Source organism: Amblyomma maculatum, chromosome 5 (genome assembly GCF_055883805.1).
Source record: "Amblyomma maculatum isolate TAMU_Amacu chromosome 5, ASM5588380v1, whole genome shotgun sequence".
In the NCBI taxonomy this organism is placed as follows: Eukaryota; Metazoa; Arthropoda; class Arachnida; order Ixodida; family Ixodidae; genus Amblyomma; species Amblyomma maculatum.
This window is the reverse complement of record NC_139348.1, coordinates 140,822,241-140,848,063: the sequence shown is the minus strand read 5'-3', so window position 1 is coordinate 140,848,063 and position 25,823 is coordinate 140,822,241. Positions and strand designations below refer to the sequence as shown.

The window sequence follows — 25,823 nt, the reverse complement described above, 5'->3', positions numbered from 1 at the left end:
AAAATAACTCCCACCAGTATACGCATAAGAAAAATTAAAATAATCTGTTCCACACTCTACAACTGAAATGGACAGCAAGTACATTCTGAACAAGAATATGCCTACAAGGGAATAAAAAGGGAGTGGCTTGTCCTCCAGTGTACTCCCTATTAAAATCAGGGCATGCTGCTCAAGCCTTCGGTCAAATCTTAATCACTAGAAATGGGGAAGCCAATTCTAACTTTGAAATATGCGAAATTCTAGCAATTACGAAGATTGGAAATAAAGTGTCTATGTCCTGTAATTTATAACATTAAAAGTTATGGTGCAGCGGTTAAAAGTCTCCTTTCGTTGCTGATTACATAAAATAAATATTATTTAAAGAGACAATATGCTTCTGCTACCACGGTGTGTCATTCCATGTAGTTGGTGATGAAAATCTACCTCAGGGCTCGGAGAGAATACCTTGCCCCTGCAAGAGAGTGTGCTAGAGGACATGCTATAGTCCATTTTTACTCCCTTTTAAGCTTATTCTTGTTTACAGTGTATATCCTATAATAAATTATGAGTAAAGGCATATTTTTCACAAGCGGGCTATTTTCATTGTTTGAAACACGCTGCAGCTAATGTTTTAACGCAAATTTCATTCCTGACTGACGTTTTCTTCGACCGCAATGACACTGGTTCTTGCTGCAAAAAAGAATAGCTGTACACAGATCGAAGGGCTGCTCGACAGTGTTGAGCATAGTTACCCTGCGTACTAATCCACCTTATTCATAACTACTTGCTCTTCAAGCCACGGACACTTCAGCCAACGTTTTCGGGTGCGCGCGATTTCCTGCGAAACCGGACAAATGAAGTAAAAGGCCCCTTATTATATGAGCTCGCCTACGCTGTACGCTGCCTTGAGGACAACTGTCCGACGGCTCTCCGATTTACTTTTGCCGACCACCTTCACCTTGTCCAAGCCACTGAGTGCTGTCGCAGGCCTCAGGCGCTCATTTTCGAGGGCACTTTCTCTCCTTTTAGACTCGCGCTGCAGGTGTGGTCTTATCTCCGGGCAATTAAAGGCGTCGTCGCTGTCGCCTCGCGCAAAAAATAACGCGCCAGTGTCCGCCGCTTATCGGCCACTTTCTCGTTCACTGTATTAGTAGCACCCCCCACGCACGTGGTGCCGCGGAAAGCTAGGCGTCGCCACGTGCTTCGATCGTGAAGAGCAAGTGAATAGAGGACTGCGGTGGAAGGGGGAACGTGGCGGCCAATGTAGGTTGTCGGTCGTCGACCCATCGGCGGTGGCAGCGCCGGCGATTGACCCGCCACGGCGGCCGTCCTGTCTATATGTGGGCCATGTGGATTCAATGAGCTCCTCCCACTCCACAGGTCCTGCGCGTGGGTTGTTAGCGAACTGCGAAATTCGGAGCAGGCCCGTACTACCCAGGCCGGGAATCGAACCTAGTACCTTGAGAACGAGACAATGAGATAACGCGAGACTCCGTGATCCGCCCGATCAACCCTCGGTTATGTATATAAATTCTTCGACTCGAACCGGTCTTTAACTCATATAGCCAGGGACAAGCCGTTGATGAAAGCAAACTTCGACTGAATGGCCTGAGCCAAAATATCGTCCAAATGACACTTCAGTCTGACCCAGGCTATAATCTAGTTTCACAGCGATCGCTGCCTATAACAGGTTTGAAGGCATTACAACGTCGTCGATGGCTTCTTAATTGTAGTACTCAGTAGTAGTCATAGTCGCGAAAACGATGGCAGCATTTACAATATTAGGTGCGGAAGAGTAGTACTAGTGGTGGTGTAGCAGCAGTGTCAGTAGTAGTAGCAGTATTAGTAGCTCAATAACACGGAAAGTTGAGCTAGTTAGTAGCAGTGGCGGAAGCGAACGAGGCGGCACACCTATATATAACCGCCAAAAAGGATCAGCCCCCCCCCCCCCCCCCCCCGTCATTATCAGACCCCAACAATTACTTAGCTGTTGATGTCGCAATTGATTCTTGTTCGGCGGGTGAACTGGCGCTGCTCTGGTCGCACCGAAGAGAAGGTTATGACGTTATTCCGGAGTGGTGACGTCATGTCATTTTCTTGTTAAGACAACCCACAGGCGGTTTTTCTGCACAGCTCTTACTATTCATTTTCAGGCGTAGGTAAAACAAAAACTTTGCCCGTTCTTTTCTTCTCCTGTGGCGCACATTCCGTCAAAGCATATCCAGCATGATTCGTCCTCGCGTACGAAAAGATGCACAACACGCTTCACCTACTCAGCAAAATGTTGCTGTCGAACTGAGTGCAAAGATGGGAGCTGTTGTCAGCCGGCCACTGTGTCCGTCTACAGCGACCGTGGAACGACTTGTCACCTGGAACACACCTTCATCGATCTAGCTGTTCTTAGGGCACGGCAAAGCCCTCTCCTGAATCTGATCCAGTCCTGTGCTAGCTGAAGCCACATAATCCTCGCAGATTTCCTAATCACATCCGCCCGCTTGATTATCTATGGCATGTCTGCCTTATTTTTAAATCCAGACCATTACCCTTAAAGAACTCTGGTCACCTTGCATTCGCATGTCTGTGATGTGACTGTACTAACTTCAACAATCCCTTTCTCACAATTTTTATATCCACTCACCCCATTCCCCCAGTGCAGGGTAGCAAACCGGTTGCTGTTACGGGTTAACCTCCCTGCCTTTCCTCATCTTACTCCTCCTCCTCCTCCTTGCATTCGCAGTACATGCCCTTCCTGTACCAATTTCTTTATCTTGAGTTTAGATAGGATGTCACTAACACAATTTTGATCCCCGACCCGCTGTGCTCGCTTCTTGTCCCTCACTGTTAAGCCTATCATTTCCATTCACGAGGCTCGTTGCATTGTCCATGGTTTGATTTCAAGCCTTTTTCGGAATGAAAATACATCGAGCGTAGCGCGATGCGTGTGCGTGCAACCAGCGGTACGATGGCCCTCGAGACCTTCGTCGACCCTTGTCGGCCTTGCCGACCTGGCGATCGACCCCCTGCCTTCCGCCGAGGATGAGCTAGCGTGCACTCCGTTCCTTTCGTCGTCCCGGCACTTGGCTTGCACAAGTCGAGGTCACGAGTTGGGACCGCGGCAGGATTATCCTGGCGATGCAGCGTGCTATATATGCTAATCAGCTCGCGCAACATAGGCGACACTCACGCGATGCCAAATGCCTGAAGTCTTCATAGGCCAAGAAGATTACATGTATATTGGCTTTCCTCGGTGTCAGCTAAAATCTAATGGAATTTTTTTATGACGATTATCGCCATCGGAAAGCCTCTATTTTGCCAGATAAAATAGGATGCGGTATTTGCCCTTGGCAGACGTCTGTTTGCGGAAAAAACAGGATGTGACGACAAAGGCTCAACAAGTGAAGTCGAACCAACAAAAATCGGTACTAATATCTTTCTTTGTTTGATTACCTCCCTTATTCCTTGGGGCCACTTGCCACCACGTCAGTGTTTGTGCTGATTCAGACAGCCGTACATGGTCGACGACGCATCCACCCCGTCGGCTAAAAGTAGACTAGAACGTTTGAGTTGCATGACAGTCCACACAGATGTCGCTACTCTTGATACTTCTGTTGCTTGCTTTCACCTACACGTAGTGCATCTGTTAAGAAAGAATGTGTCGTTCCGTTCGTGGCAATTCACATTTTTTCTCCCCCACGTTTGTGGCGTCGGCTGGCTAAGACTGTCAATTACCTAACGTTTGCAACGACCTCGAAAGCAAAGAGCAGCCAGCGATCTGTTGTAATCGTCGTAAGAAGAGGTGCGGACACTGAAGTCTACACCAGAATGTCCTGGTTCGATGCACGTAAGACTGGGCAAACAATACCATCGCTGGCGCGCCTTCATGAGGAAACTGATTAAAATAACTGCCACACTAGTGGAGATATCCTTAGAAGCCGTGGCTAACGTAGATGCAAATATTCCACCTAAAAGACGAATTCTCTTTCTCTTTCGTTGATTCAGTACGAGAGTGACTAACGCATTCACTAGCAGATTGGTCGATGCGGAGTAACGTTCCTTTGAATATTAGTAGAGTTGGTGAATATGTTGATGCGCTTCCACTGAAAAGAAGAAAAAGAAGGGGAAATGACAATACTTGGTAGAATATAAGTAAGAAGTTCTATTTCCAGCTTACCAATGTGGCTTGGAGTATCGACATCGGATAGAAAAGACTACGGTGGTGCATCATATCGTCCTTGATGAGGAAAAGAGAGGAATATAATGCTTATTGGCACCCGTGAAAATTGACGGGGAAGAAGGCTTTAGCCTAAGCCCCCCTTCATTCCCCTAACCGTCGGCCGGAATCCCTTGGGACTCGGCGGCGGTCAGGGAGAGACCGATGACTTTGCGTTTCTCTTCTGCTTCGTGGTTGAGCAATAAGGTCACCCAGGAATCTACATTTCTTGATGAAAACGTATTTCAATGTATATACGAAGGTTACATGAGTCTGGCCTATCTGTAGAGGCTGGCATCATAGTGGCTGCGATGGTGTCAGTCTATCCATATAGGCTCCCAGTTGAATCAAATGAGGAGGCTAGTATTGAGCGGGCAAATAAATCTTCACGTTAGTTGATCGGAAGGGTACAATGGAATGGACCCATCCATACAGGATGACATTTGGAGTACCGTACCAGGTGAACTACCAAGCAAACATGTCCTACAACCACTGAATCCTCTCTTTCTTTCTCTCTTTCTCTCTCTCTCTTGGGTATAGAATGGAAGACTATGGAAGACATAGCCTCGACCCAATACTATAGCTGAAAATTCGGATATAAATGAGTGTCTTATGAAGGAGTGAATCCATCCGAAGAGCTTGGCATCCTGTATTATGTATGTATAGAGGATTGATGATAGAAAGCCGGTGTTCAGGGCAAGTTATGTTAATGCCGGCAGCTGTAGTTGTGTGAAATCTAAATACAGATCGGGAGCAGAGCTGAGTATAGCCGAAGGGCTGAATTTGTATTAGCTGACGCCAAAAGCGCTCCAGAAACAACGTCACAAGTTCAGAAATGTCACGCCTCGTTCATAGCGGTAATCTTTCTACAGTTTTAACTAAAGTCGGTTTCCAAATTTTCGACGCATTTTAGTGGAAAACGAGAGAAAGCGTCTAACCAAGCGAGGATCCAAGCACTGCCACTCGACGGAAAGACAATAACTCACCGCGTCTGAGCGCTTTCCGATGTCCGGGCAGCTGGAATGCGGCCGCCACTCCCGTAAGCCCCTCCGCTTGACCGCGAAGCGAAATTCCAGCGGCGCTCTCCTTTCACGAGACACTGAGGGATCATTGCTCCACTTCAATCAAGACAAAGATGACGGCTTCCAAAGCAAATCGAAGTAAAGCACAATTAGAGGTGAATGTACTCCCGGGAGCCATGTCTTAGGGTGCACCGCAAATACTGAGACGCAGTTTCAGCAAGGCACTTTTTAGAAGTACGACCATGACATGAAGCATTATTCGATAACATTTAGTCGTGGTCCTTGCCACGTAGATAAATAATTTTCAGTTAGCCAAAGGACTGTAAGAGGTTGTGCTTACATTTTTTCCACTTCTTCTGACCTGTCGAGGACGTTTAGAGGCAGAGGTGTTCTACTGTTAAGCCCTGTGTCATAGGTTGAATTCTGGTCACGGCAGCCGGGTGTCCATCCAGGCAAAGACAAAAATGAAAACTTTTATGTATGAATATTTCTTTTTGGCGCCTTCCGCTACGGTATGCCTCATAGCCGGAGCATAGCTTTAGCACCAGGTGTCAATTAATTAATCAATAAATAACTCATTTTCTTTTTTCTTCATTCGATGCTGCTCGATATTGTTGTTGTTTTTTCTATCTTTTTTTCTCACTTCCCACTGCAACTTTCTCATAACAAAAGATATAGAAAGGTATAAGGACGACCATGTATTAGCCATTGCTGAGTGCGCCCTCCATAAGTGTTTGTGGACAGTCTGGCGGTGTATCTCCAACAGGTACCCGGTTAGTTAATGCACGCGCATAACTTCTTTGAGCTGTAAGGTTCAGAACTTGTAGGGCAATCAAATGAGCTTGAAACCTCGGTTCGCGTGCGTTAAGAGGGCGCACGCATGCTTACGAAAAGCATGCAGGACAATGCCAAGAATAGAGGGAACACAAAGAGGGTCGTCATAACCCTGTGTTCAGTTTTTGGAGTCAGATGAAAAGAAAACTTCCTCATAGATGTAGGAGGTAAATCACGCAGTTTACGTACTCAAAAACACTTATTTTCCGAAGTTCGACTGTTAAAGCGTACCGCACTCTGTAAACGTGCCACCTATCGGATGCTCAACTTTGTTGCGATCCTGATAAGACTAAAAAATGGATGTATCAGTGAGCAATTTCGGGAGCATTCTTCTACCTTAAAAATTAACGCAGGTCGCACACTCACCCAAAAGGCAACTGCAGCTGCTAGTAGAGGTGGAATTAAGCGCAAGTGCTGTTTCAGAATAACGCTGGTTCTTCCGGAAGTACAAGGATAAATACGCGAGAGACGTGCGAAAAGAATAAGCGAGGGCTGTATATAACACGCTGGAGCTTTGACTTTTGCTGTGCTCGTTTTCTTATACACCACCCGCCGGTGTGACAAAGTCTCGAAAACTGAAGAATGCAGTTCATTAAAGGTGCCATATTTCTCCGTTAAGTTCGGGATCCATCCTGTTAATAGTCGCCTCGACAAGACATCCAGACACCTATGTGGTTGGTATTTTGTATAAGTCCAGCTTGCACACAATAATTCCGTTGTGCACAACAAAACAACACGTGCATGTCAGGTTTAAACACGGTAAAAACGACTGTTCCAAAGGTGAGGGACTATTCAGAGTGGTCTTACCTGAAGTGACCGCATCGCAGGATGCGTGGCAAAAGTCACGTGATTTTTCGTTTTTTTTTTTTTAATTATTTTTGCTTAGGAATTCGTATCGACTAGGTGTGATTGTTTTGATATTATTCCTGAAACTATGTGGCCTAACAGGTAAGAATGGGCTCAATGAGGAAAAAAACATACAGCGAAGCAGCATTCCTGGCTTCGCTTTCTGTAAATTCTTCGTGATCAAGTCGGGAAAACGAGTCCCCACGGGGTCCTTTTCTGATTTCCCGCTCACAAAAAAATGACTTCCTTTAACGTAGGCAGATGTGTCTTTCTTACGCATTCTTCGTCTATGATGTTTGCAAAGTTTTCTGGTGATGGCTAATGGCTGCTCCGTTTGAGTGGTAGAAAAAGCTGACTGCAAACACAGTGCACTCATTTGGCCTCTTCTTTGCAGGGCAGCCATGTTCCTGTGGCCGGTGCTGTTCTTCTCGGCACTGGGTGGAGCCGGATGGGCATCGCGTAAGTTACCACTCCAACACTATCATGCACGATCTATTTTGCCCTATTATACATGATTATGCATGTGCACAAGGAAAGAGCCAATAGCCTTGTAAACTGGATGAACTTAACAACATAGATCCGTTTATTAAGGTCAAATCAAATAGGGATTTACTAGCTATAATAGGATACATAACAGTACTATGCATCTATAAGAGGATACATAACAGTACTATGCATATGAAGTTACCAAACACAAAAAAAGGGAACTATGGGACCCTGGTCAAAGTGAGTTAACCAAGACATATAATAGAAGCAGGAAAACGGAAAAGAAAATGTTAACATATGAACAATGTTCAAGAAGATAGAGAAACGTTTTGGAATGTCTTCATATGCATGCTCTACATTATCACAAAATGAGCTATCGTTCAGGAAATATTGCACAGATTACAAAACCTCGAGAAGCACAGTGCAGCGCATACGACGCAAACATTCGTAATTTAAAATAAAAAATACCAAGGAAAAACAGGCAGAAAGTTAAGGTTGTGCATATCTAGCAATACACACAGCCATTAGAAAAAGAAAGTAAATGAGCTTTGATCTAAGAAAAAGTATGGTCTAAAAAGGATGACAAAAGAAAAAAATATATCAAATTAAGTTTGCGCAGTGTCCATCGCATCGTTTGACAATTTAACTTCGTACTACAACAGGTGAAGCTTACTTTCCAGGGTCAGGCGTGTCTACGAAGCGCCGAGAAACTTTATTCCAACAAATCTCAAATACAGTACAGAGCTCATGGCCAAAATGACCTCTCAAAGCCGTCTAGGCGCTATAAATGCTACGAGGAAGTGACCACGCCTTTCTGCGATTAACGATGCGAGGAAAGTTTTGCTTATCCTGATACAAAACGGTTAAACCGAGGACAATGCCCAGCCCATGTAGGTTATAAAAATAGAAAACGAAACAAAGTGCATGGCAAATATAAATGGATCTCTGGTTCAATATAGGGTATAGAAGACAGCTCTCCTTCCAATACGTAAGCGTTAAAAATGATCCAAAAATTCTGCAACTGAATTGTAACCCAAGTTCTTGCCACGCACGCTGGTCCGGACGCTTTCTAGGACACGCTTGCTTGCGTTATTAACAACTCCCTGCAGGTGTCGTAATGGGTAGCGATACTGAGGCCTTGAGCTCCTAAGACATAGCCCTTAAGATTAGGTTGCTGCGCACTCGTCTTCGTAACGAAGGCAACACGAGAAGCACTACCCCTTTTCCTGTTCTTCGGTTCTCGTTTCTTGAGGAGGACCGTTATACTAGACACTATGATTAGTGTGGTAAATATAGGGCAAACGTGCGACTTGTGATCTGGCTCATTTCAGCAGAAGGTCACCGCATCAGCTTACCACTGTCCAGGGTTAATTACAGACAGCAGACACTGTGATTACGAACTATCATGGTCAAGTGTGTGTGCCCCTAATCTGAAAGCCCGAACTCTTTCCGACTATGACGTGGGTTGCGCAAACGCGACGCCGGCCGTTTGAGAAAATAAGGCTCCTCTAAACACAAGAAGTAATGATTTTTCCGCCTTCCTGCCAGTTTCCTTTTCACCCACTGCTGCTAAGTTTTGACCCAGTAAGGGCCAAACTAAGTTGGCAGGTAGGAAAGGGCATAAAGGTTTGGCATTCGTTCCACCCCGGCAGTAAACAATTTTTGGCACACAACTTCCGTACATTCAGAGTATAATCCTCTGGGAAATTACTTTTGCAATCGAACCGACGTATTATACAGGAAATCAAACCTCTAATGATCGGCTGAAGTCGCCATTTAGTAAACACCCGTCGGGGTGCCTCAGTGGCTTTCGGCAGCGGAGCTCAAGGTCTCACGACCGAACACCGCTGACGCAGGCCAGAGTTCAGGAACAAACCGCTTTTCAGTTGGTCGATCGAGGTGTGACGTCACAGGCCGCGAATTTCGAATGAGACCAATTGTACTTAGGCGAGTAATCGCTTAACTAATTAGAGGGTTGGTGTGGTAGTACCCAAAGCGAGTCTGGGTTGACTTAGTTAATTAGTTAGCTATAAAGCCATCTGTTTGAGTAATTCGAAGCAAACGCGATAGCATACGTCTTTTCTATTCTGCTCATGTAGTAGCGAGGAGCACATTTAAAAACTTTTGTTTTATCAAAGTAGTTCGTTATATAGAAGGATTTTGTTTCATCCAAATTTTTCGTAATGTCCAAGACTTTATTTACGACCGATACTTTAATCACACGCGAGGTTCGCCTTGTGCATCTCTCATCTGTCCCTAGCAAGAGGAAATTGGAGATTCGGCTTTCTTGATTTTGGCACTTGTCAACAGCAGCAGGTGGCTCTTTCATCTACTAACCATCGTAGGTGGCAAGCGACTCTTGCCACCTACGATGGTAAATGGCTACAGATTTCGCACACATGGCGCACAGTTTTCGCCTTCGTGACATTCCTAATAACTTAGTATTATGCAACTCCTGAGTGACCGGGACGATTTTCTTTGGGGCATTAAATCCGTTCAATAAATCGTTTTTACCCGCAGCGGCAGCCGAGGATGACGCCCAGAGGAACCGGCGGGAGCTGCAGCCTCGTACGGATCTGAAGATCGTGTGCTACTACTCCAATTGGGCCGTATACCGGCCCTCGCTGGCCAAGTTCACGCCGCAGAACATCAACCCGTACCTGTGCACCCACCTCATATACGCCTTCGCTGGCTTCAACAAGCGATATGAACTCAAGCCCTACGACCCGTACAACGATATCGAACAGGGTAAGCGCCAGCTTGGATGCAGACTGATTTGGGAACCTAAGATCTAGTATATGTGCTAGTATGTGCGCTTTGCTCAAGTTCAGAGTAATCAAAGTTGAAGTAAATATGAGTGAATACCTGCGAGCCTGGGTTACTTGAAGTGCACCCAAGTCCCTTGACAGCACGAGAACAAGAGTGAATATGAATAGTTTCGAATTGGGCTAGTTCTTTCTTCTTTTTTTTTTTTTTTTTACCACAGCATTTCAATCTCGCGATTCTAAACACTTTCGAATCTCCACACAACACAGAACACTGAGAGCGCATCGGTGTTCGCAATAGCGTCATGTTGAGCGTCGAAGTTCTTCAATTGCGCAGAATGTAATCCCGTGATCATACGGACTAGTTTCCGTTGGCTTGCCCTATTCTAGCAAGAGCATCACCCAGCCAACGCGAACCATCGGCCCATTGTTGGAGTATGTTGACAATGCACTTGTCCTGTGTAAGGCCAGTGGATTGCCGACAAAATGCCAATATTGGGCTATCGTTCGTGCTAGCTGGGACTGAGGTTGGCTATAAAACGGATCAGAGCTCATCTGTCTCCCAGCGAGCCCAGCGATTTCCAGTCCGAGCACGAATTAGGCTAAGTGCCTGCGCGGCTGAAGTGACTGACAATTTTGTGCACCATTCGTGAATAGAGCTCAAGTCCTCTGAGACAAAGGGAGCGGAAAACGAGTGAGAGTTGCGGCGACTTCAAAGAGTAATGCCAGAGTCACGCACGTTCTTAGCTGAGCGTGATCAGCGGCGCGTAACGGCGCAAGTACTCCGGAGACAAACGTGTAACGCTACGTAGACACTGTTTCAATCTCGCTGCTGTACTGCTTTCTCACGAGGTGGGAGTAAAATAAGCAAGTGGGGTTGCATTTAATCGCCTCTCGGTACTGCCTTCACGGCGTTATGTATACGTATTCCGTCACCCAGGAAATGTAATCAATAACGTAGAAAAAAGCAGTATACCTTGGCAGTCTCCGCTCTGTCAAAATAAAGGCAAGAATCTGTTAATCATGGGAAGAAAAAATGACAAGAGAACACAGCGAGTCTAAACTGCTGTCCCAACGAAATTTTCACTGCATACCTAGTGACGCTCTTTTTCTTCTGCTGTTTTTCTCAACTAAGCAATCGTGGAAGCTCAGCTGGTCATAATGGAACACCTACCCCCCTCCCCCCCCCCCAACGCGACTCCATACGCAGTTACATAGGCGTTCTTTATTGAACCCTAGGGGATATTTCAGCTGCGTTACTATCGATAGAAATCGCAATCGGGACGTAAAAGCGCTTTCCAACCGAATGCGGATACAAAATTAGGTCCTCTTTCTACTGGAGGCGTGCAAAGGCATTTGAACACTGAAGAAGTCTCGGTGTCTTTGTTTCGCCTTTTTGAACATCGTGCCGCAATCGAGAGAGGTGGTGTCTGGTACAGTGTACTGTGTTTCGTACCAGAGTAATTACCCGCACAAGGTGCTCTTCTCATTTCGTCATCTACCGTTCCAGCCGCGGTTGCTGAATCGTGATGAAGATGAAGGCGAAATATGAAAACTCTTGTTTTGAGGAAAAAACAAACAGCGCCACCGAAAGCAATGGCCGTGGAGTTGTGTTATGCGGCATCCAACGACGGTAGATGCGGTGTGAGCGAAGGCGCCGGCAATTTGACATCTCATCGTCCGCAACGTTATGTCGAGTTTCTCCGCACGTCTCCGGCGCTGCGATGAGAGGCCGGAACCTTAACTGGCGATTATGTCCTTCTAAAGGCAAGCGCAAAAAAAAAAAAAGAAAAAGAAAAACTTACCATGCTTTACCTACAGTCTGTATCGATCCCAGATGAATATTGCGAAATTCTCGAAAACTGATTCAGTTCAAACCCGATACTCTTTACCGCAAGATTTCGTCCTGAGAGCGTAGTTTATCTGCGGACAATTTTAACGCGGTAAGGAGCCCCTTCGCTCCAATCCGTTGGCAGATTACTCACTACAACTAAAAAGGTGCTTGCGGCGCAGTAGGACGACAACCCAAAGAAAATGACCCCGGGGAAATCCCTCATATCTCTCATCCCTCCTCATCGAACTCGCGCAAACGTCAGACAAGATTATTTTACTGCATCCAACCATGCCATTTAATCAAATTAGATCTCTTCCCCTCTTTGGTCTGGTCTCACTTTCCATGCTGTCGACATTACACGCTTTGCCGGCAATTCAGTTGCGTTGTACACGTACCTGCAACATACAACACGAAGGTGGACGCTATCGTGCAATTAAAAAAAAAAAAAGAAATTTCCACAGCTCCACCTTTTTTTTCTTTCTGCCATTCAAACACAGGTCTTACAGACCTCGACAATAAGTGTACCAACTCTTTCATTTATGGGGCGACACCTTTGGTGGGAACACTTCCAACAAATCTCTGAAATTCCGGTCTGTAAACGGAAATACGAAACTATACAATGACAGGCGTCGCGTAAAGAACATGTTCGTAATTTTGTTTTCATCTAAAGCTAAAATTTAGAACAGTTGATATGCCTATTGTTTGTATTGCCCAACAGTGCACATCAAGGACGGGGCAGAACAAACATAGACAAGAGTTTGATGCACTGTTATGGAATCACTTTCGCCTGCATTTCCCCGAATTTTCGAAGTTTTGCGAGGTAACCGTCGATGACCGCTCACCGTTTTCTCAGGCAACTACAAGAAGTTCGTGGGCCTGAAGCAGTATAACCCGGGACTCAAGACTATGGTGGCAGTCGGCGGCTGGAATGAGGGATCCAAAAGGTGAGCCTCTGAAGCAGTCCTAAAGCGTTGCACCATTGCGCGCGCTCTGCGTGCCCGACAGGAACAGCCTTAGTGACGAAAGCATCGTATAAGCAGACACCGGGCGGCCATGTGAAAATCAACCGTTTAGAATCGCGAGTCGAGCAGCGATAACGTAATCAGAAATAAGGTGTACCGCTAATCATGATGCTTTATGTGAATTTTCTTATTCGTTGCTCTTCAAGGCCATACTTGGCCGCCTGAACCCAAGACAAGACTCTGATAATTAAATTTCAGAGTTTCTCGCCTTTATTCATCACTATTTTTTTAATTAGGATATTTTATTGACATCTGGATCTCAAGCGAGGTCAAAAACAAAATTGTTGCTGATTTGAACAGTAGGGTGCTTAATGTGAGCACTAGGCCTTGGGTGCAATACTGTGGCACTGTAGAAGCCTTCAAGACGCTGCGTTAGCCTCACCCGAACCTTTATGTAAATGCTTACAATTTTCAGCGCAAGCTGAAAACTATGAGCAGATGAGAACGATGAGTCTTGGGACAGACCCAGTTTCCATCGAAGGCGGATTATCAGCGCTTAGCTGACAATAGGTAGAACCATTGAATTCAATCATAATTAATGCCCGCTCATGGCGTGCGCAGGTTCTCGCACATGGTGTCCGACCGGAGCCAGCGGCAGAAGTTCGTGCGCAGTGCCATCAAGTTCTGCCGCGAGCACGGCTTCGACGGCTTGGACATGGACTGGGAGTACCCGGCTTTCCGCGAAGGAGGCAAGCCCGAAGACAAGCAGGGCTACGCGCAGCTCATCCGAGAGCTGCGAGAGGCCTTCGAGGCCGAGGCGCTGCCGCGGGGCAAAGAGCGGCTGCTCCTCTCCGTCGCCATGCCCGCCGGCAAGGAGTACATCGACAATGGATTCGACGTGCGAACCATCGCCAAGTACGTGCAGAGAGCCCGTGCAGACATCAGCTTGAGTGTGATCAGGCGGATGAAAGCGAATTGTACGCCTGCTTGAACTCCTCATACGTCTCCCCTTCTACCACTACTTCAATGCTAATCTCAAATTTTCCGCTTGCCATATCTGTTCATTTCAGTATTCACGTAAAGCCCGGTAAAAGACATCACGGGATTCATAAGGGTATCCGTAAAGGCTACAATTTGTTGCTCATGCTTTATTAAACACCGCAAGTGGCGTATGAACACACAACTAAATTGCCATTTGTGGCAACGCCTCTGTCCGTGTCTGTACGACACGACTATTCATAGTTGAGGATATCGATGCCACTCAGTGTCTTGCTAGTATCCCTGCGCCCTTCACCTTAGTGACCCTGTCGTATTCCTCCAACTAGTCTTCCGAACAATCACTTACTGCTGACGCCAGAACAGCATACGACTGCCTGATGGTCTGTAGGTGCGGATGAACCTACTGTAGAACCCTTGAGGTTTTTAATATACATGACCAGGTATTGATGGCGACGTTGGTAGGTGACATGACCACGAGCTCCGACTACAAATAGTTGCTGCATCTGTCCTTACACATTTAAACAATCGGCACCAGGCCAAAGAGTTTACTTCAATTCCGCGAGCAGACCGATGCTTTTCAGAGTAAGACAATGACTGCTGTCGAAATTCATTTTTACGTCAGAGCAGTATACAGTTGAAGCAACCCAGAGAAAAGCAAGAAGGGCATTTCTACTTTGTCCTCTTTGTCTCCCCGGCATTTTTGACATCTCGGTGTGTTTTTTGCCTGTTTCTGCGCATACAGGCCCCCTCTTCGCGTTGGTTCAACAAACGCATTCCCATAGTACAGAATCGAACATAAAAATGATGTCAGCCCTCGAGCTCTTTATGAAAAAGCTGAGTTATCGCTATCTTCCTTGTCATCTCTGTTTCTCCTCCCACGATTCAGTCATAACCATCATCAGCCGGACTAGATCCATAGCCAGGCCAAGACCTCTCCCATATCGGTCCAAATATCCTGTTATGTACTAGCTGCATGCCCCCTCCACCCCCTAAAACTTCTTAATCTCATTCACCCACCTAAATTTCTGCCGCCCTCTGCTAGGCTTACCTTCCCATGCCCATTGATTCAAACTTTTGGCTAAGATGTCACGATTCAGTGCCATCAAGATATTGACCTGGCAAGCCAGTTGTCGCCTCCTGATTTTAATTAACCTCTCCTTGAAAATATGCCATGCTTAGCCCGGAACATCATGCCACCAAACATTGCGGAGGTTTAGCCGGGTTAAACTATAGTTATCCGAACATAAGATCTGTTAAGCATGGCTACACAATCATATTGGCGTTTCTTCTCCATGCAAGCTTTTCGCTGTTCGTTGCTTTTGCCTCGAACCGATCACATTTTGCTGCTTCTCTTCGAGCTATGTCTTCTCGATGATCAGACTCAGCTTGACGCCTGCGCCGAAGCGATGACGCCCTCGGGCCGGCAACTGAGCAACCAAGCGCAGGCGGAGCAACTGTTACCCCGCCCTTCTCCTAATCACGTTGTGTCACAGTGGAGAGCCTCCGTATACACGGTCGGGCGATCGCTTGGTGACCCCCGGGCAACGTTACGGACGGAGGAGACAAAGCGGGCAGTGGCGTTGGCAGTAACGCTCGCGCTAGGCTCACTCCGGCGGCTCAATGTCAAACGCGAGAATGAATCACCTTGAGAGTTGTAGCGTGGACAGTAGAGCTACCCTCTAATAACGTCGACCATCTCGTGTTTACCTGAAATATTTCTTTCTGTAGGTCAGCCGACTTCCTCAACCTGCTGACGTACGACTACCACACGGCGTACGAGTCGAACACGCAACACCACGCGCCGCTGGGCTCTCCGGACGGGCTGCGCGACTTTGACGACGAGAGCAGGCTCAACGTGCGCTGGACGGTGGACTACTACCTGGACGCCGGAGCGCCCCGCAACAAACTGGTGGTGGGCGTGCCCACCTACGGCCGCTCCTACACGCTCGAGGACCCTGAAGACAACGAGCTCGAGGCTCCCTCCCAGGGCCCCGGAGAGCCCGGGAATGCGACGCGCGAGAAAGGCTACCTTGCCTACTACGAGGTAAGCTCCTCTTGTGGACCTTCCATCGATACACGTAGATGTAGAGACACCTATTCTTAAGACTGGTGCAAATATCCATGGTTGTGAGCAAATGCAAAGGCAGGTGCAACCACTACCAACGCACTTGCGCCAAGTGAACGCAGAACACGAACGATCACGCTATGGCTACTATCACTTCCATCTCGTTCTACGTGTCCCTTTTGGCATGAGACAAAATAATATGAAGGACACTTAAGCTCCACCTTTATGGCTATAAAGTGAAGGCGTTGACGGCAGACTATCTTTGCTTATTCTAGTTCGTGTTCATCCACTTTGCTGCCCACCTCTCATCCATTATGCCTTAATTTGTGCCTCGATTATCACACGCACCCATCAACATACAGTCGCAAGACATAACATTATGTGAAAGGTCACCAGACAGATATACAGCCTCGCTTTAAATAAGCCGCATGATCCTCCCTGTGTGAAATAGTGATAGCGAGTCTGAAGGGGGATCCAAGGGTACCAGGTTCTATTCCCATCTTACAAGTACACTGCCGCGGTGGCACAGTGGTGAGGCCGCTCTAATGCTGTACCCAAGGAAGCGGGATCGTATCCTGCCCGCGGCGATCTCTTTTTGATGGAGGCAAACAGCAACGCGCCCGTGGGCTGTACGATGTCAGTGCACGTCAAAAACCTCAGGGGGTCGAAATTTCCGGAGCCTTCTACTACGGCGTTTCTCATAGCCTCAGTCACTTTGATAAGTACCCATAAGCCAAACCATACTAAGGCGAAAGCCTTTAATGGCTCATGCTGTCGTGAACAGAAGGTGGCCCGCTTTTGCGGTGGCTCTGATTGGCCAAGGCGGGATGACGTCATAGAGGTATCGACCAATCACAGAGCGCCAGCACAGTATGCGTGAATGCGTTCCTTACATGCCAATCACTGATCAATTATTAATTAATCAATTTATTAATTATTCAAATAACCACTATTTAATAAATAATTAGACAATTTGTTAATTGCCAAATTAGTTAATTAATGACTGATTACTTAATTATTTACTACTTAGTGCCAATTGCGTAGCAGAATGCGGCACTGAGGCTTTCGCCTTTCACTACTTTAGTCGCTAAAGTCCCTCGTAATTTTTCTTACACGTGTCGCACGAGGTAGCGGCTCCTGATAACTCGGCCATGTCATGTGGTCTCGTGACGTCACGAAAACCGCCTACCAATCAGTGGTCGGCCGCCGTGTCACTGAGCACGTCCGACGCGTGCTCGTGGTTTGTTGACAATGCCACCGCCGATAACATCGACGCAAAATTTTCTTTATAACGAGACCTTTAACTCCTTTGCGTTAATAATACGTTGGATGTGCATGGCTGTAAAGCTCCGCAGTGCTTTCGGAGAATCTGTATGCAGTCAAATGGGTTCCGACAATTGTATACCCTTTTATACAATTTATATTTATGCTCATTGGGAAAAAACAATTTAAGGAGCCGGGAGTGTCATGTAAGAGCAGCGTACATTTTTATGACGTCTGCTCTTTTGAAACCGGCAGGTATTTCTACGCGATTTTCCTATGGGCTACGGTTAGCAATCATATACAACCTCACTTAATTATATAAGTCTGGCATCTGACATGATCAAGCCCGTTAGGCAAGAGTTTCTTTTAAAGTTCATCCCCGTCCTTCTGCTCCTTGGATTCGGATTATCAAGACTACCCCACTAAACTAGAGCTGCGATGTTGCCGAAAAAAAGAAAATGACATAAGCATATAGGTCTTGCACGTATCGTCATGTGGCCCTAGTTCAGTATGAATGCTTACCAAGATATCAGTTCTCCACTGGTAGGAAGCCTTGTCAATCATAAAACAATCAAATATTGCGCCACGTTTAAGCAACAAAGTTATGCAGGAAAACATGAAACCGGGAACCTCTCTGGAATTTGTGTCGCCCCAAAATCCTTCAGGTCCTGAATCACAGTCTTGAAAGCAGTTGGGCAGCCGTACCATTCCGAAGCGCCTCGCGGCTCTGACGGACGCAGCACAGGGCTTTTTGGCGGCCGCAACGCGGATGAAAGCCTCTGGCGGTCACTGGACCCTGCAGTGAATGGTCAGCCCGTCGAGGACATCAGACGCGAATCTGCGCGATGAGTGTATCCGATTGCGTCGGCGATGACTTAAGTCATCGAGGCAAGCAGGGGCGCGCACGAGACGTCCGCAGTCTTACATTCCACAGCCACATCCATTCTTTCGTGGCTTCGTGTGTGCCGTTAGGGGCTTTCTCAATGCTTCGAAAACAGGCGCACGAAGTGGACGTCTTTGAAACGAGATTTGAACAATGAAAATTCTCCGCCGTGCACGTATGCACGCACGGCCTCGGCGACGCCCTCGAAGGCCACTGGACTCAGAGGCCGCTACGCTGCTTGGCTGCTTGCAAATCACTGAAAACCCTGTCACAATGTTTACGACCAATGCCGGCTAAGGCATTCTGCTCGCAGACACAATGTGAGTGCTGTAATGCGACAGAGCTGAAGGCTCCTTTAAGGTTATATTACGTTATGCACACTGATCGTTAAAGCGAACAACTTAACGAAGCTGTGCACTCGTAATGTCTTTGTCAGCCTCCAGTACTATTGAGACCCCTATAGATAACTGCGAACAGGCAGAATCCTCGCCTTCTGCGAAGGCTGGCAAAGAGAAACCGTCGAAGGTCGGCTTCCGCTTGCATATTGGTGAAAGGAAGCTGGTCATGAAGGAGGTCACTTAAGTCGCTACCACGAATACAGGGCGCGTTTGTGGCAAAGACCCGTTATCAATATGAGGGCTTCAAAGAAGCGTGTTATATACACCGGAGGTACAAAAAATGTGGAGCCACGCGTTCAAAAAGCACCGATAAATGAGACTTGCGTGCAGCCTGTTCTAATGTAAGAACCGCCAACCAGGCTCTTAGTAAACAACGGCATCGTGGGCGCTGGCCTGTCACTGTTTAGCTCTTAAGTGTATGCGTGCTAGTGCTAGCAGAGGAAGATTTTCATACCGTATTCTTTAGTGACAGCGCGGGGAAGCGGATAAATTCATCGTTCTGTCATGTGCCTTACTAAAACAGCTGTCATGGCATTACGGTCATCAATGAACTTCGCATAGACCGAATCGGTATAAATTATAAATGTAAACCTCCGAAAGTAAAGTAACCTCATTACCGCCATTCAGCATCGTCATCAGCACAACAGTACGACTATACGGCGGTAATAAAGTCGAGTGATTCGTGCAATGCCATTAAAAGATGCCTGCGGAGCGCAGGACGACTGTTTGCCCATTCATTATAGTTGGCGTTACAAAGACTGTTGTCTTTGCTACGACGCCGTTTTCTAGCACTTTCTATGCGAGAGTAGCCCTTCCGACTTCTACGTCGCGACTCATCATTATCTCACCGCTTATAGTTGTCAAAAAGGAACGTCGGCCCAATAACAGGAGGAATCGGTATTTTGTGTGGTTTTGCTTTCTTCGACACGCACATATGTTATTACTTGGGGGTACCAACCAGCTACGAATAATCTCTGATCCTCATCTGAGTTCTAACAATGGCTTCTTTGAGTAATGAATTAGAAATACACGAATGATATCCAATAAAATGCTTGCTTTAAATTCGTAATTTCCCATTTCTTCATGACGTAGAAGAGCCCTATCAAAATAGAGAAGGAAGGACGCAAGACGACAAGCACAACGTTTCACCTAAACTTCATTTTCATCTTCAACAACTGCAATGAGGATAATTAAAAAAAAAACTAGCTGGATATTCTATTGACTTGTCGCTGAAGTTTACGTTGTACTTTCTGCTGATCTGTAAGATTAGGTTTCTCCCCCGGGAAGCGAAGCCTCACGCTTACGACACACAGAGAGCACATGCACATTCTAATTCAGACATCCTGGACGTATAGTAGACTACTAGACAGGTTTCACTTTTTACAAGTTCCCCTCGAGCCAAATGCGGTCACGCAATGCATCGAGGGAATTGTCCTGTCCGCAGTCTTACATATACTTGGATGCCGCTCTGCAGCGTCGCCCTTGTATCGTCTCCACAGCAGTTCTGCATTCCCAGATAGTCTGCGACGCATTAGGCCCACAGCTTGTTCTCGTCGGGCCGCTGATGTACTTCATCCGCAGCCGCTTTCTCCTGACGACGAGCGGCGTTTCGAGCTGTTCTAGCCTCTTAAACCATGGCGCACTTTCTGGGTCTTCCCCACCCGCGACTAGGGCATGGCGCGGCGTCTACCACAGCCATCTTGAATGAAGCTCTGAGACCAGGCTCCGGCGTATACAATTACATTTCCCAATGTACAGCCCAACCCGCCATCAACACGAATGCGAACCTAAAAATAGTCCTGCGAAACTGAAAGGTCTCAAAGCTCTCTCGATTCCGGGTCGATACCTCGCGCTCCGATTTTCTGCATCTCACGACGCGACCTCGAAACAGCGATTTAAAATTTTCGCCATAAAACCAAGAAAACAAAAGCTAGAAACGGTTTAAAAAGTATTTTCCGGGACAATCTTGCCTTTTAGTTCAGGTGAAAACGTTTTCCCCGGTTAACGCAACCAAGAAGACGCTCACATCCTGACATTTATTCCAATTTCTTCTTCGCAGATCTGCCAAAACGTGAACGAGCTTGACTGGGAGCTGCGGCGCCCGGAGCCGCAACGCATGGGGCCGTACGCATTCAAGGACGACCAATGGGTCGGCTTCGACGACGAGCAGATGATACGCGAGAAGGCGCGGTACATCATGTCCAAGGGCCTGGCCGGCGCCATGGTCTGGACGCTAGACAACGACGACTTCCGTGGGAACTGCGGCGGGGAGCAGAGCCCACTGATCACGGCTCTGCGAAAGGCACTTCTAGAGGGCATCCTCGAGGATGAGCAGCAAGAAGCGGCCAGCAACGCGCAGACCACGACTCAACGACCACAACGAAAGGCGCAGCGGCAGCAGGACACCTTAGGACGGCGGGTGGCCAAGTCCTCGCTGTCTCCTGGTCGCGGCGGTCCGCGGACCAACCTGGCACTGTCGGTGACCACGCCGGCCCCGCCGCCCACGCCTGACCCTGGGCCAGCGTTCGAGTGCGAAGACGAAGGATTCTTCAATAACCCGCGCGATTGTCGCAAGTACTTCTGGTGTCTCGACTCTGGTCCAGCCAACCTGGGCACGGTGGCGCACGCGTTCACCTGCCCCTCGGGACTGTACTTCAACTCCAAGTCCGAGGCGTGCGACTACAAGGACAACGTGGTCTGCAGGTGGGCACAAAAAAGGGCAGTTGAATGCGGTGCCGTTTTGATCTCAAAAGAAAAAATAAAGCGCCGAATGAAGGCGGTGTGTTATCACTCGCGCAGGAACCGGTAGAGGTGTACGAGCTGCGAACTGTATTCTCGGAACGAATCATAACTTTTTTTTTAACTCCAAGGTTCTGGCGTGTCGTAGCATGGCTGCATGTGAGTACGGTGAATTGAGGACACGGTATTGTACAGTACATGAATTCGTATTTAGCGATGTTGCTTTACGACAGTAAATTCCCATGTGCTCAAGAGAGTGTCTTAGTTTTATTTTTGCAGAACGGTGCTGTGCCCAGGAATGCTGTTTTTTTTTTCGGGAGCATTATTGCCTTTTGACTTGTGAAAGTTTTAGCAACATACAATGACATGTCACGCTATTCATCGTCGAAATCGGGTACTCAAAGCTGTGGTTGTTTAGGCGATCATTTTCGTATTGCAACCTCGCTACAAATTTCCTCGCGTAATAATACTCAATATCTCAATGTGCAGGGTGACGACGCCAACCGAGGCTCCGTCGACGACGACGCGCAAACCGCGGCGGTCCAAGGCCCGTTCCACAACTACCACAACCACTACCACCACTACAACTACCACGGAGAGACCAACAACAACTACGACGACGACCACTCCGCGTCCAACAACGACGACAACAAGCGCTCCCAAGCAGTCCGAGCAGAACGTCGCTGAACTGCTCAAGCTGCTGCAAAGTATCGGCGGCGTCGAGAAGCTGCAGACCATCCTGACCTCAGCCGAGAACCCAGGGCTCAATAATGCCGGTGGTGTGGCTGCTCGTCGGCTGCCCCCGCAGGTCTTCGCCGCAACGGAGTCACCATTCCGACCCGTGTATAATGACAGTAGCGCGGCGCAGGGGCACGTCATCCGCAGGCCACCTCTGTTCCAGGAACCGCAACTGTTCCAGTACGTGGAACCGGCACGGCCCCCGCCTACATCATTTGCTCAAGCCCCGACGCCCACTCCGCGCGAAGAGACAAACGTCTTCGTGGGTCCGATACAAGGCACGCTGCCCCCGCGTATGCCGTTCCAGTTTGTTTACCAAGCGCCAGAACGAGGACAACAGCTGACACAGCAGCAGCAGGCTGCCGGCTACCAGAACGCGCCTGTGCCTCCAGCGTTTTCGCCCCCTGTGAACGTACCATTGAACGCCCCTGTCAACTCTCCTTACAACCTACCCGTGAACGCGCCAGTCAACGCACCTGTAAACGCTCCAGCTTTTTCACCACCCACGGTACCACCGTCTGTGTATCCGACACCAGCGTCAACGCCATCGTTCACGCAGTTCGCGACGCAGCCGGACTTCTTCCCACCGGACTTCGAGACGGACGCAGAAGTCGCAGCGCCACTCAGTTTCCGGAAGGGCACAAAAGTACGCGTCAGCAAGGTAGTCAGAGTCAACGGCAAGCTTTCGGACGAGCAGCAGCCGGCGACCGGACGCCGCGGCAAGAGGATTCGAGTGCGGCCTGGCGACCGGGTTGCCGTGCGCCGAAGGCCTGTACAGCAGACCTTGCCTCCAACCACGACTACGACGACCACCACTACGACGCGAAGGCCCACCACCACGACGGCGCTATACGACGACGTCGAATACGAGTATGAGTACGAGGATGACGAACAGCCTCCGACGACTACTACGACCACAACCACGACCACGACGACGACGCGTCGGCCCAGCCGTCGGGGAGGTCGTCGTGGTGGCAGTAGGCGTACTGCCGCGACCACCGGCGGCCATCGACGGCCCGTTGTTGCCGCGGCGCCGTTGCCCACGATCCCTCCGGACCCGTTCGCGCCGCCTTTGATCCTCATCGACGAGAACACCGTGGACTGCCACAAGCGCGGTGTCTTCGCACACCCGGAGAGCTGCAGCAAGTTCGTCGTGTGCGCGCCCAACTCGAAGGCGTCGACGGGACTGCGCGGTTACGTGCACAACTGTCCCGCCGATCAGGTCTACAGAAGCAAGGTGGGCAGGTGCATGAAGGGCAATCGGGATGAGTGCAGCAAGTGATGAAGTACAGCCCCTGAATAGCGAGGAAACGGTGCTTCGCCAGATGCGACCAAGACAGGGTGTGGTCCGTACAACGTATCGGCGTGCGCTCGACCCAATCCGTAGATTCTCGGAGGGCCGCTGGTACACGGCGCTTCGGCCTTAACTGGCGTGGCTCTTCTGTGTTTGGTGCTGTTGGGTGCAAAGGTTCAGACGTATATAATTACTCAAAAACAGAAGCGGTTGCAAATTAAGAGCGAAGTGTAGACGTGATGCCGTTGCGTTTACGCCTCGCTTTCATGTCGGGTCTGCCTCTGCAGCCAGGAGCACTGGATGCCGCTTAGCCAAGAACATTGCACAAGGACCAGTTTGTCACAGCAGTTAAAGGGCACAAATGCACGCACAAGAAAAACACTTCTTTTCTCAATGGTCGTAGGCGTAGCACGATGAAAGGGAGTGTGTACAGGACCGTTTAATAATGCCGGGCGCCGATATGGTATGTTAAACTCACTCCAGTGTGTCGACGATGCTTTTGGCGCAGGCAACGCACAGGAGCATCTATCGCAGGCATAGCTTCTACTCTCCGTTTTTCATCACCTACTTATTAAATTCACCAGCCGCATCAGCATGTGCGGCAATTATAGTCGCGGAATTGCGACAAGACGTCATGAGAGGCCTATGTTTTCACGAGTGGCCAGGCCCTCAAAGACCGCAGTGAAAAGCTGAGGTGGCGCTTACCTGGCACCGTTGACATCTGCAAGACATCTGCCCAGCTATTTCCGCAACTTCGGTGCATCTTTCTCTGTGGTTCCGTTTCAACGTCCATCTCCCCCCTTCTTATGTGCACGAACTGATGTCCCTATGAGGTGACAGGCTCAAGAGACGCTATAAGTACAAAAGGCGCTTCCCTGAAACCTGGAAGTTGTGGCTGTGACTTCAGATGTGCTAACGCTCTTGTCAGGATGAAAAATAAATGAAAAGACATACACAGAGGATGCTGTTTGTGTTGGCAGGTCATTTCTCGCATGCAAGACCGTGCAGCCACGTGAGTATACCTAGACGTATGTAGCGGATCACTGTACTAGCCTGTCTATGATGGCGTCCGAGAGTTATGGCACACATCCATAAACAACGAATGTTGTGCAATGCAACTGCTGGACGTTGCCTCAGCGTCTGATCATTGCCTATCGTGACTCGATAGGTGGTCAGAACGCCACCACCGACCGCTATGCACTAGGATGGACAGGAAACTAAAAGTGCATTAGCTACGTTTTAATGGCTATAGTGGAGTGCACGTTTCGCTACGCGACGCAAAAATTGTTTGTGTAAATGCCTGTGGCGTTCTTCCTGCCAAGCTCATCTTTTACGTTGACAGTAACCATGATGAGCGATTAACCGTCTCAATGACAGGACCGATCACACGCACAAGGTCTTGATGGATGGCGATTGAGAACTCCAGTGGATTTGTAAAAGTTACTACATGTTGCTCTCAGTAATGTCAGACCACGAAATTCTCCACCGAGCACACGATAGTCGTGCAAGTTATGCAGCAGCACAAACTTTCCCGACATATCTTCCTGGCAACCCCCTGTTTTGTGGCACCAATGTGGGTAAATGTACAGCGGCTGCTAACAACTAAAGACCATGAGATCGCCGACCGAGATTAATCGGTGTGGCACTTTGCCATTTCGCGTGTGTATCTACTGTGGTTTTCGAACACATAGTGAGGAGTCGGCCTATAGCAAGGAAGGGTCCAGACCGTACTCAGTATTCCGTTAACCTCGCGATCTCAAAAGTTTTCGACCCGAATACCTTAGTGGTTTAAGATGCACGGCTACTGAGGTACAGAACACGGGCCCAATCCCTGCTGCGGCAGCAGCATTCGTTCGTTCATTTTATTCATTCATTCATTCAAAACGCGAGAGGCATCCGTGTTTTGTGCGATGTCAGCGCGTGACAAATTCAGATGATCTAAATTATTTCGGACCAGCTCCACTCCAATTCCTTCGTGGCCTACGTATCGCTTCAGGACGTGAAACTATCCAATATATATTTATTATTGCGCTGCGTCCGGATTACCATTCAATATCTTTGTAAAATATTGAGAGTTTCAAGTCAATATTAGCTCTTATTTTCGTGCAGAACACAAATTGCTCTGCTCTCAGGCCAACTTTCGCGAACAACGCGAAAATCGAAGATGTGCTACAAGGCTCTTTATCAAAGTATACATTCTTGTCCTTTAATTTCTTAAAATTATTTTGTTGCGGTAGTAGCTCTGTCACAGAAACTCCGTGCCCTGCAAATCTGCTTGCCTTTGCGCACTGCGGAAACAACAATTTCAACACGGAGCAAACGATTTAAAGCCAAAACAGCTTTGGAGGATGTTGTCACTACCATTGAGGTGCAGTTATAACTTACCTTCAAATTAGGACATTCATTCCATAATAAGCCTGCTGAAGACTCATCATTGAATGCGGTGTTTAATTTGAAGATAAGTTCTAAACGGTTTGACACTGCCAATTAACTCAAAACCTTCTTG

At 48.1% G+C, this 25,823-nt stretch overlaps 1 protein-coding gene across 1 annotated transcript in view; it reads left to right on the top strand.

The window, feature by feature from the left end:
- Positions 1-24,279, top strand: part of LOC146189762 (uncharacterized) — a 62,046-nt gene extending 37,767 nt beyond the window's left edge. The window contains exons 2-8 of the mRNA XM_084604525.1: positions 7,286-7,350; positions 9,898-10,125; positions 12,830-12,920; positions 13,560-13,853; positions 15,666-15,981; positions 20,606-21,249; positions 21,775-24,279. Coding sequence (XP_084460651.1) covers positions 7,293-7,350; positions 9,898-10,125; positions 12,830-12,920; positions 13,560-13,853; positions 15,666-15,981; positions 20,606-21,249; positions 21,775-23,305 — 3,162 coding nt within the window. The 5' untranslated portion in view covers positions 7,286-7,292 and the 3' untranslated portion in view covers positions 23,306-24,279. The remainder of the gene's footprint in view (positions 1-7,285; positions 7,351-9,897; positions 10,126-12,829; positions 12,921-13,559; positions 13,854-15,665; positions 15,982-20,605; positions 21,250-21,774) is intronic.
- Positions 24,280-25,823: the final 1,544 nt, after the last annotated feature.